The 13,032-nt window shown below is 39.0% G+C and overlaps 1 protein-coding gene across 1 annotated transcript in view; it reads right to left on the reverse strand.

Moving 5' to 3' along the window:
* SORCS2 (sortilin related VPS10 domain containing receptor 2) overlaps positions 1 to 13,032 on the reverse strand; it is a gene marked incomplete at both ends in the record, with an annotated part of 571,047 nt that overhangs the window by 1,561 nt on the left and 556,454 nt on the right. The window contains 3 exons of the mRNA XM_082482792.1: positions 1,033 to 1,190; positions 10,802 to 10,904; positions 12,372 to 12,471. Coding sequence (XP_082338918.1) covers positions 1,033 to 1,190; positions 10,802 to 10,904; positions 12,372 to 12,471 — 361 coding nt within the window. The remainder of the gene's footprint in view (positions 1 to 1,032; positions 1,191 to 10,801; positions 10,905 to 12,371; positions 12,472 to 13,032) is intronic.

The raw sequence follows: 13,032 nt of genomic DNA on the forward strand, positions 1-13,032 counted from the left end.
TCCTCAAGCTAACACCTCCAAGAACCTAGAAGCATCACACAGTTCAGCAAGTGAAAAGAAAGACATCGACAACAAACGATAAAGGTTAAACCCAAGATAAAGAAATCTCTCCTCTGCCAAAATTCTGTCCTTCCCCAGGCTACCTACAGTGCGGCTAAACCACATCTTCTTCTGTGGGTTCATGAAGACATTACAGTTGCCTGCTACACCATGAATCTACTGCTACAAATCCCAAAGGCTTTGGGTTGTCTGATTTATTTTCACAAAATATGTAGAAATGGAACTGGGGAGCTTTTTTCATTGTCCTACGCTTTTCAGCCTGTGACCGCAAAGCAGTCTTAACACAACGGTAAATTTTACAAGAAATGAACTTTATAGATCAGCAATCTGTGTTACATTAAAAATAACTACAGGGTGCCAGGATATACACTTCCACCTGACACTGAAATCATTTGCACTGAGAGATATTCAGACAAAGTTTCCCTCTTGGGTTCCTTATGACCGCCCCATGAATACTAGAAAGATACGGGCTAAAACAGGGAAGACGTATGATACTTTTTATACAGGAATAAGTTTAATGTTTCTAATAATGAAAACTTAAATGCCACTGGAATATGATGGCAAATATAGCAATGGATCTAGATACAATCCATCTGAGATTGTGGAAACATTGACTCTACAAAGCCTTCTGACCTAAACGCCATTTTCCACTAATACAGGGGATTATTGAGTTAATTCAAATGGTACCTATTATATCCTGTTCTACTAAATACAATTTCTCTCTAAAATTGTCTAAGTCTCCTGACATTATACTGTACTATCTCTGTACTCACACTCTATATAGCATATCATCCATACATTAGCCTATACCACAAGCAAGCCAAGAGAAGATAACTGAGCCAATCCTCTGTTGGTGGTGTACTATTTGCTTCCTCCTGAGTCTGAGTAGAAAATGAAAAAAGCTAAAATGAAAATGAACATCAATTAAAAATCAATTACTTACGAAAATTGGTAAACTAAAAATGAAGTTACCTCTTGCGTTACCTAGTGTTTGAGAGTCCAGATCATCATCAATAAACTCCTCACCCTGGATGATGTTCTGGGTGTCTTCACTATGATTAACAGGGCTTGTCATCTCCTGCTCTTTTTCGTTGTGCATCTGGGCATAGACATTTCTGCCTGGCAGTTTCCTAAATTGGACAAGGAGAAAAAGTCTTGTGATGGAGTTTCTTTGTGTTGCGCACACACTGGCATCAGAGCAGAGCTTCGGCAGAGCGAAGCACACCAGAATCACAAAAAAGCACCAATCCCACTCTTCCTTAATTTTGATTTCACAACCTAAACGTACCAACTTCTTATTCTCAGTCAGTTTTGTGTAACTGCCTCATTACAACGTTCATACCAACGTAATAATTAAGCATCAATTTCTTGACTAAGATTGACAGACAATGAACAATACTACAAAAAAAAAACAAACCTTAAACCCACAGAAAAGCTATTTTTCAGAATTCAAGCAATAAAAAGGTCCAAGACACGTTCATTCCTGATTCCAGGTATCTTCACAAACATTAAGCTGGATCACAATCATCATCTCTCGTGAGACCCCACCTGGAGTACTGTGTTCAGCTCTGGGGCCCCCAACATAAGAAGGACATGGACCTGCTCCAACAGGTCCAGAGGAAGGTCACGAAGATGACCAGAGGGCTTGAACACCTCTCCTATAAGGACAGACTGAGAGAGTTGGGGTGGTTCAGCCTGGAGAAGAGAAGGCTCCAGGGACACCTTACAGCAGCCTTCCAGTACCTAAAGGGGGCCTACAGAAAAGATGGAGAGGGACTCTCTATCAGGGAGTATAGTGACAGGATGAGGGGTAATAGTTTGGAACTGCAAGAGGGTAGATTTAGATTAGATCTTAGGAATAAATTCTTCACTGTGAGGGTGGCGAGACACTGGAACAGGTTGCCCAGAGAAGTTGTGGATGCCCCATCCCTGGAAGTGGTTCAAGGATGATTGGATGGTTCTTCAAGTAACCCGATCTAGCGGAAGGTATCCCTGCTTATGGCAGGGGGGGTGGAACTAGATGATCTTTAAAGTCCCTTCCAACCCAAACCATTCTACGATCACATCTCCCTGGTGAGGTGGGCTGACACTGAAGGTGTGTGATAGCATCAAATAGCATTCTCATACTCCATCAGGGGTGAGGAGAAAGAAGCAGGAGAAATCCAGGAAACTGGGAATAGAAAGGGAACAAAGAGTGAAGAACCAGGAGGCCAGGAGCAAGGGGTAAGGAGGCAAATAGGCATCAATAAGGGCAAATAAGACAACGGGGAAGGTTAGAGAAGTTTAGCAGGCAGCACTGAAGGAGACAGAGAGTAGAGCTTGGCCCAGGACTACTGGGAATTGCTGAATTAAACAGAACTTTCTGTAGCAGACAGCATTTAATTAATTCATTCCGATTTGAATCTAGAAAAAACAAAAAGCATATTATTAAATGGCTCTATCAGCTCTAATGGACAATTAGCACCATGGCTGAGCCTGGGAGGCTTAAAAGTAAGTATTGATAAAGAGTTCTTAAGTAGATTAACTTGAATTAGACTTTGTAAAATCAAAAGGAATAATCAGGGACTTCTAACTTTGTAACAGAAATTATGGTTTAAACATTTCTAGAGAGCCATATCCTTTGTTGTAGCTGCATTCACCTGCAATCTGCCCGGGCACATAAGGACATCATTTCCGAGGCACCAAGCAGTTCCAATTAGGGAGTTGCAGGTTGTGAGCTCCTTTTCCTACACTGCAAGAAGCAGCTTGACAGCTTGATCAGCATGACAGCAGATCAACGCTGTCAAAGTCTGCGCTTAAACAAAGATTACTGCAATGGGCAGACCCCAGAAGAAAAGAGAAAATGGGATTGAACTGCTGAGGTTAAGCTGTGATTTCTGCTGAGCTCCCTTAGATAGTGAGAAGATAAAAAAAGTGACACTAATTTTTAGGCATGTCTCTAAGAACGATCATCTTCTACTCCATATTCTGGCAGCAGCAGTTTAAACGCTGGATAAATACCCAGGTTGCTCTGTTTTCTCTAGGCTTTTGAAGATGACCTATCTTTAAATGTCATTTCAGAAGAAAGGCTCTTTACCAGGTGGCACTGTCTTATAAACTTACAGAGCAAACTTTTTTGAACTGTATCTTCCATTGCATCAAAGTAATTAGAATAAATAGACATTTCTAAACAATGAAAGATGACTGGAGGATCCCCTCCCTTTAATTTGAACTATCCAATAAATGATTTTCATCCTATATGCCTGCATATATACACACACGCACATATCTGTATAGGTATGTGTATACACACACACACAAAATTATAGGTACACAGAAATCAGGTATTTTATCTCATTATTTATAAGCAGCACAAAGAAAGAAATCTGATCGCTCTTGCTCTTTTCTATATCTCAGTGAGCATGGAGTAAATAAAGCACAGGACTAACCAAATGCAAAGGACAAGGATGGAAAGAAGTTCTCATAGCACAACACAACTATTATGACCACTTCAACAGATCGAAGGGCTCCTCCAACACAAACATACACATAAAGCCAAGCTCTGCATCACTCTCCTCCCATTAACAGGATGAAAAAAGCCACGTTGAAAGGGGAAGGACATTCCTCATTACCTAAACAAATACATTAGGTAATTAATTTTGACTTTTTTCTCTAGGGCCAGTAACTCCAGACTGTTTTTAATGTGTCTGCTAATGAAACTGGTCATGTGGAGAACAAAATCCCTCTCAATCAGACCTGCATCAGACCTGTCAAATTGCTCACTTTCAGTCCATGGCCAAACGCCTAAGGGAAACAAACCCCAGAAGAATGTCTTTGCAACACATCTGCAGAATTAGCACACGTGTTTCTGTGATAATTAGGGGACCTTCTCAAAACTGTATTTGACAGATTGCAGAAGCATCAATGGCATTATGAAAATATTTTTGACACAATAAAAACATTATTCATCTCAAACCCATACAGCACATCAGACCTTTGCACTTAAATAAATAGAGCAGAGCTGCTGGTCTAACTGTTGTCTGCCCAGGCTGAAGGACCTGTCTGAAACCAGGTGAACAAGGTGTGTCCTTTGGTGCAAATCCTGAGGCTTCAACTCACAACTCTGGTAAGACTTACTAGTTAGAGATTACCACAATCACAACTTGTACTATTAAACGTATTAAGGGGTTCCTGAATGAGGAAACCTCACAAGTTCACAAATAACCAATAAACATGTTGTTGTTAAGACCACTTCTTTATGGGTTATGCGTAAAAGGAGAAAAGGCGTAAGCTGTTATTTCTCACTCACCTAAACCCCATGAGCCCAGTCCTGCTAAGGACAGATCCTTCGTGGAAGGTATAAAGTTGAGGTACTCAGTGACTCTTCCATACTTTCCTTTGCTCCTCTCACTTACAGAGGAAAGCAATCTTAGCTTGCAACCCAGAGTATGGATGGGAGGAAGGAGAATATTACAGGGTTTGTGAAGGCATACACTGTAGGCATTTGACATTTTATACATTATAGACATGTCTACGTGTTTCATATTGGCTCCATTTTACAAGGAAGAGACTCAACCAGACTGAAGAAAACGATAGTCCAAGCCTTTTCAAGAGGCATTTTTAACACATGTGCCAGATGTTCTGTTTATAAGGGACAACCGCACTGTGGGATGAAACAGGATGCGGATACCGAATCCTTGCTAAAGATGGGCCTGATTCTGGCAATTTTCCAGTCGCTCCTTACTGCTCTAACATGTAGGAAGGAAGCTGCTACACCTAATTATACAGAGAAAAACCCTAGTGTACCCTGATGTGCTTTGCTCTTCCGTAAGGAAGCAATTTATGTTGAGTCCAATATAACTGTTTGAAGTAGGCAGAGCTGAAATGTTTGGGTCTACATAAAAGACTACTGTGAAACCATGACAAGACATGAAATTTGACCCAAGAGATTTATATCAGCAATATGAAAATTGAAAGCACACTTATAAGAACAGAGAAAAAGATTATGCAATCGTTTCTTTTGGGGGTTTACTCTTCAGCTGCAAAATGCATGTGCTTCGCATCCATCACTGGAGACAATTACCTCTGCTGAGCAGCACTCCATGGTTTACATTTTTAGTTCCTTTTGTTTTCTCTGTAGCATTTTATTTCAATCATGAAGAAGAAGAAATATTCATGCCTGCTTTGTGGATCAGAAGTCTCCGTATGAACTGGAGACTTAATTCTGCACAGAAGTAATGAACATCACAGCACGTGGCTTTCACCAAACTCTCCAGGTCCCACACCTTTTAGAAGATACTCCAGAAAGCATTTTTTTCTTCCCTATATTAACAAATTCTAATCAGTTCATAGCCAAGGAAACTGTTTGCACTTAAAAATGTTCAGCAGCAAGAAACAGCAGGAGGGGGATGAGATATTGATTCCCACTCATTAAAACTCTCTAGTTTATTCGGCTTTCAATTCCTTCCTTGTGGAGCCAATATTCATTGGCCTTTATGCAACTTCATTCATTTTCCAGAGGCTTGATTAAGATTCTGTTTAGTATAAAAAATAGGAACATATTCACATGGCAAAGGATATGGAATAATGTAGCATACTCTTGGAACTTAAATAAAAGAAACAACAATAATAATCCATTAAATGGAATACTTTATTGTGGTGTTGGCTTTCTTATGTTTGGATTAATGTTTAGATGACTGACTTTGTGCTTTAAGGCACTCCTGATTTACTTGCCTCTCTCATTTCAGAAATCTTTTTTACATGCTATTACTTTGATTTCTGACAAAGTTTTTATGAATTGTTATGGATCATTAAATTAGTGCCTGGTTTTTTTTATAACTAAATGGCACGGACTGGGACTAAACTTGCTCTCACGGAATGTAAAAGCAGTATAAGCAAGGTGGGGAAAAAAGATAGCTTTTCTCCAAGACTGAAAATGAGATAGTAAGTCAATGAGGCAGAAAGATAACAGTTCTGGTCCAGATTGTGGAAATGACCCAGGAGGGGGTTCATTTACCAAAAGTGGCACTTGATAGTAGTAGGGTAAAATGGAATACACACAAAATGGTATAAATTTGGCTGAAGTAGATTCGCGGCAATTTGTGAAAACAACGTATGCAGCTTCAAGTACACTGGCAGTAGTCTGTATACAAATTAAAAGATGAAGATTTTCACATTCTTTTAGAGAACTGAATTCGCTCCTATTAACCAGGTAAACTATCTAAGTAGAAAAGCCAACTATTTGCTCTGGTTTGGCTACTGTAGTATCCTGTTGTTATACAGAAGTAAAAAATAAGAAAAGGCTGATTTCAGATCTTCCACAAGTAACATAATGATTCTATGGCAGCTCTGATGTGGCTAGAACAGAAATTTCCTTTCCTCCACATCGCACAGTGCAGACAGTGCTATTTGTCTTCTCTAAACTGTTGCCCAGCGCCCCACACCATAGAAGCTTGCTCAGAAAGGATGATGAAATCTTTTCTGGATGGCGACTTGAAACCCACAAAAAATATAAACATTGTTTCAAAGGGAACGGAAAAAGTGTTCTTTTACTGAACCAGATTTAGTAAAGATGGTACGGTATAGAAAAAAAATACATGCAGATCCCAGATCTTTATTTAAGATTCCAGATCTGCATTAAAAAAATGGACCTGATTTCTCAAAAATATTTTCCAGCTGCTTCATATTGTTCAGGTCAAACAAAGCAGCTGTACTCCATTTTACCTGGACGCTTAAACAACTGAAGCGTACTAGTGAGCATTGTAACATATTGTTTGCTTGAGGCATCAGATCGGGGATTTCCATACTTGGAAAGCAAGAGCAAAGAAAAGGCAAATTATTCTTGGCTTGCCCGTCATCCATGTTCATTGGCTGCACCGCCTCTTCTGCTGACGCCGCAGTCTGATTTAGCAGCTGGGGTATCACCTCTCACTCCTCACTGCCATCCTGAAAAATTTCCCCCGAACTATCTAAACACAAGGATCTAAACACAAAGGATCAAAACCCTACGTGCGTCAAGACTTTTTGGCTTTTTATTTTTTTTGGTCTAAAGCAACGAACCACTTGAGATTGCCAGGAGTCGCTCCACGGGCTCCAGGGACTCCAGCACCAGCTTTCTGAGCACATGTTCCTGGGGAGAAGTGACTGGGTGCACAAAGAGGCCAGCAGATAAAATGGCAGGGGTGGGCAGGGAGCGCAGAGAGACAAATTGACATCTGCTTCCAATTTTATTGTATATAAGAACAGGGGGCAGCAGTCATCTTAGTCTTTGGGATTACGGTATATTGAAAATGATATAACCTGCAGTCACCTAATCATTAACTAGACAGTCATGACAGCTCTGATTATGCAGCAGACCCTACAATTTTAGTTTTGATTGGAGTAGTTGGAAATAATACAGTTTTAGTCTTTTCTTTTTAATGGGCATTCCTTCAGGAGTGATGAGACTGTGGTGGTTTTTACTTTGCATATAACTAATCAGCCAAAATCCCACTACCTCTATGTGATACTGCCTCTGTTTATCCCCTAACCCCCTACTTAATTATATAAAATACTCTCTTTGTTTTCTGCATATGAGGCATTTGACACAGAATCTTATGCAGGACTCTTATTTTTAGATTACTGCTCTCCCTCAAACTAATCTCGTGAGATTTACTTCTTGTGAGGGACACCAATTTTTAGCGCTGGGTATTGCAGTTTTCAAAAACTGGCAGATCAAACAGCAGCAGAAAGCTTCATCATAGCTGTCCTGATTGCTCTGAAAGATTCATAAAGAAGAGGTATTAGATTAGTCCCTGATGTCTTGCCAACACCGTCTTTCATCTCACAATTCTGCCTGACAAAAATGTGTGTAAATTAAGATCCAAGTTCTGACAACATGAACTTCAGAGATAATCTGGGCAGGGAGAGCAGTGCCCATGCTTGGGGACAAGGAGCCTGGGCACTTAGGAATGATCAGGCAGTTTGGAACACGTTTCTCCATTTTCTATCGAAGCATGGTCTACACAGAAGTTCACTATTTTCTCTCTATTTTTCATCTCAAGTCCTGAACAGTGCCTCTGCTCGTTGCAAACGGATGAAATGCTCTCACATACGAAGCTGTAACCTCCCCGCCAATCCAGTCCCCATCTTATCTGCAAGCCAGTCTTTTCGTCTTGCAACTTTCCAGGTATCAAACTTAAGCTTAAGTAAAGAACTGTCCTTTGGGCCAGCAAAGAGAGAGAAAGAGAGAGAGAATAGTCCAAGGCGTGTCCATGCATTCGTTTGCAGATGACCTCCTTTGCCTGTGCCCCAATGCCAACTGCAAGTCCTATAGATCCAATCAGTGTCATGACAAAATTAAGATTAATAAACCTTTGTCTGACTCGGGTGGGGGAAAACCAGTTTTAAGCCTCTTCTGAAGGGAATATCTGATTATCAACTTAGACAAATGAAAGGAAAGCACCACCAAATGTCTTCCATCTCCTTAATTTTGTGAATCATACATAAAAATTATGGACAGTATAAACATTTCAACACTTTACACTTGTCTGTAATTTCTATGTGGAAATAATTCATATTTATATTTGCATGTGTTGTCTGAATTACCACAGGGCCCAGAAAGAGTTCTTCTGCTGAAACTATCTCCTAAAATTGAACAATTTTTGTTGCCGATTGCATTCTTTAAGCAAATTAATTTTTAATATACAGACACATATTATTGACAATCCGCCTTTGTGCATTACAACCCGTAACCTTTATATCTATAAAGGACACTCGGTTTCCTAGCCTCAGTCCCTATGGACCAGTTTATAAACTTACATACTCACTGTACTGAATTTAAAGGGACTATACTTGCAAGTAAGTATTCCATGAGGATCCAGGAATTCACCATCCGTCTTCATAATCACAGGAAAGACTTTTTGAAGGGATTAAAGATTTGGGTGAGGGGGGAGTTCACAGGGAGCACACAGGGAAAAAGTGATTTTTCAATGTAGCACCGATAAAGTGCTCAATATTCTTTGAAGATCAAATTGCAAATGAAGGATGCAACTGAAAAAAAAGTCATCTTGGAAAAGCTTAGCAGGAATATTTAAAAATAATTCTGTCAAATATCTCAGAAACAGATACGATACGGGCTAAAATTGAATACTTCTGCATGGTCATTCATCACTGCCAACAACAGTTTTCAGGCTACTGAGAAACATTTGAATATATCTCACAATTTTCCTCACTCGGCGCCTAAATTAAACCCCCACAAAATTTAAATGCAAATGACTTTCACAAATTATATATAGAAGTGCAAGAGACATTAAAGCTCACAATTTGCAAATTGTACTATAGTTTCCTCCTTAATAAAAGCCGTCTTTATAAAGCAATGGTTCATTGGACATTGTAGAAAGAACCCAAGGAAAATAATTTTTTTCTTCCTTTCTTAAATATCTTATACTTCTTCTTTTGCCATGCAGTAATTGTGTCTGTTATTTAATTGCTCTCATTTAAGAGCTAATAAAAGATATAAATCATACAGCTTTTGAAAGATATCACAAACAATTTTTATGATCCCACACTACAAACAGCAAATCCTCCATGTATTGCTACTGAAATAATATAATTACATCACATCAACCATTTTTATGCTTTTCCTTGCTGCAGGCACCTAAAATAGCAAAATGGATTTTTATTCAGTTGTAGACAGTCTGATACAGCATTCTGTGCTTTGTTCTTTAGAGCAATTGGCCACTACGAGCTCTAAGAAAACTTGGTGCTGCAGCAAGAAAATGAAAAGATTCTTGGAAAAAAAGGGGTTTTCTCTATTGACTTAAAAACTCTCTGTCTAAACAAACTGTGCCCTAAACGCTATCTACACTTGCTGCTATCACAAAGTCAGCGCCACACCCATTTCTATAAACCGCTGTTTATTTCCAACAAAAATAAATCTTAAAAAAACGAGACAAATCAATAGGAATCCTCACTGAGTAAGGATAGCAGGACTTGATGATGATGAAGGCTTGTCTCCAGTATGCTCAAACCCAATAGCTTCTAAATGCCCCAGAGATACAAAAATACCAAGAGTGTAGCCAATGATAACGCAGACTCATATGAACAAGAACAAAATTCTTTAAATTGCAGAGCACCCTAGTAGCTCTGATTAAAATCAATTGCAGACTAAAGCTATATTGGACTGTCAAAGGCTGGCATGGCATCCCTTGTCAATTTTGAGAGTGTATCTCACATAAGGGCCACTTCTAGAATTATTTCTCCCCTCAACACACTCTATTGTCAAATTAACGCTAATCTATTTCCATCACTCATCCTACGTGGCATTGCCCCAGCCATTAAAATGTAATGTGTGCAAAGAGAAACTCCAGAGAGCTACGCGTTCTGATGAAACTACTTTTTTTTAAGCAAATCAGCATTGCAGATGCACTCATTGTCCCTGTAGCTTTAGTTTATTCATAATTGCTAGGAGTAATGAAGTAGGAATTAATCAGGAATAATATTTTAGCTCAGCTCTCTTTCTTGATGATATTATTTACACAAGCTGAACAAACTCTCCATAGTTCCCATATTGCTGCTATTTATCTTGGAACACAGCAAGTGAAAGTAAGCCTCAGTGCACTACCTTGATGTCTGAAAAGTTCAGAAAAACACAATTTTCAAAGCAGTGGACTTTTTGCAATTCTTCAAGAAATCTCTTTTCCAAAATAAAAACTCTGTTTTTCTGATCTGTGGATAAACCTAATTCATAAAACGTGTATGTTATTGATGAAGGTTTACTTGCCTTTTGAACTTGTAGAGGATGAAAGCCCCAACTGCGACTAGACAGATAACAAAGAGGACCACAATAGCCCAGTAGCCACTGCCTCCTCCAATCCTCTGAGAGTCTGAAATATGAAATAAAAGAACAGCTTAGCACGTCCTCGTTCAGATCAGTCACGTTCTTGGGCTTTCTTTTCTATCTAATTGTCAGGTAAGAAACATTTTTTGTTATTTGTGTAACTTCTACTTTTCACTCCAACTGTAGCCTCTTCAAAAAGGCAACAACACAAAATTAATTGGTGACTGGTGACTGAAGGAAAGAGGACCAATTAAAAAAAAAATAAAAATCCTGAAGATTTGATTATTTAGGCACTCAGTGGTTGGGTTTTTTTCTGGGAGTCTAAAGTTATCATAGGAAATGATCACGTACCTTAAGTACACATGTTGCAAAAACAGGGCTGTATTAATCCCACAGATGGAGACACTAAGGCTCTGAACAACAAATGAACTCATCAAGGTCATACATTGGTAAAGGCTGGAATGAACATGGGCTTCTTTCAATCCCAGCCTTTTGTGCTGGCTAACACGTGTCAGCCCTTTAAACCAGGTGAGGTACAACAGCAAAACTGTAGCACAATTCTACGTTAGAGACTAGATAAAACAGCTTTGTCTTCTACAGAGAGCTGACAGATAAGATTTCACACCAGTATTTACATAAATTGATTGTGGTCAGCTAAGCTGTTCTCCCACAACACGCTGAAATAAGAAAGAAAGATATCTTATGGGTAAGATACACAAATAAAAATTGCAGGACATTCTAATACAAGGTTCAAGTCAAAGCTGAACTTTCCGGTTAAAACACCATTTTAATGTATCTCTGTTCAAAATACACACACATGTACGCACACATACTCTCTTCAACCAGTTCCCAGGTAGATAGTGAACCCAGAGATGCAGGAAATGCATGCAAAAAAAAACCCTGTTTCCATTTGTTTCAAGCACAGAAAAACCATACAATTTATCTCAGGACAGGATTAGCAATGTGGAGACCCTACAGCAAGCTTCACCTCAGTTGATTTAGAGATCAGAGATACAAGGCAGAGATGCAAGGCTACGTCCCAGACCCCTGCAGTTATATCTGGCTTAAGTAAAGCAGCTCTGCTTTCTCGGTAGCCAGTGCAGCCAAAGCGCATCAATAGATGGGTTTTTTTGAAGCCTGGTTGGCTTTTCCTTCAGGGCACTGTTTTGTGTAATACAGGTATTCGGTTCACATCACAGTTACACAGAAAAAAGCAAGAAGTTTCTGACACAAATCATGAGGTATGACTAAACGGAAATATGTAAGAAATATTTATTTCACAGTGACGGTTACCAAGTACCAATCAAAAATATATCCATATATACATGTATGTGTATATATATATATATTTACATACATATATATTTATGTATCTGCATTTAACAAGTACCAAGTAAGTATATGTGTGTGTATATGTACATATATAGCGATACAAAGATTTTCTCCTTAACGTATCAGAACTCAGACAAGCATCCAAAGGTTGGTCTGTTGGGAGCTTTGTTTTTGCATTTACCTGAACTGGAGTCGGCTAAAGTCACTAAGACCCAGTATCCTCCCCTCAGAAAGAAACTGATGTTGTGTGCATTCAAGGCCTGCTTTATAGCTGCTATTCTCTGAAAATACAACAGAGAGAGTGTCAGACATTTCGCACTCCGTTCCACTTTGAGAGACTCAATGCTCTAAAAAGGAAAACCTCTGGTTCATTAAATGGTGAGAAACTCAGAAAGCATTTGCCAACGATGAGCTGAAGTCTTAAAGAAATTCCATATTTAAAAATCATGCAAAACTCCACAAGCTGTGAAAAGCGGAAAATGTCAAAACTTTATAGCCAAATCTTTCTTTCTGCTTACCAAACCCTTTACCCAGTATGTGACAGACAGCATATCATTTGCACACGCTATTGGGTTTACCTCGGTCATAACTCACACAATGCATAATCCATATTAAAAACTCTCCATTTTTCTAACCTATCAGAACAAAACCTGTGGTGTCACTTTAGATTTCTTGCTATGAAAAGTAACTGCTATTTGATAATGAACTGTATGTCATAATTTACCTCACCTCCTTACCTATAATGAGATGAATTCCATTTATACTTAATTTTTAACAATACTCTGTAGAAATATATACATCCATCCATGTGGAAAAAATCAGGATTCCTCCTATTTTTCTCC

Source organism: Vanellus vanellus, assembly GCF_965231255.1.
Source record: "Vanellus vanellus genome assembly, chromosome: 4".
NCBI classification, from domain to species: domain Eukaryota; kingdom Metazoa; phylum Chordata; class Aves; order Charadriiformes; family Charadriidae; genus Vanellus; species Vanellus vanellus.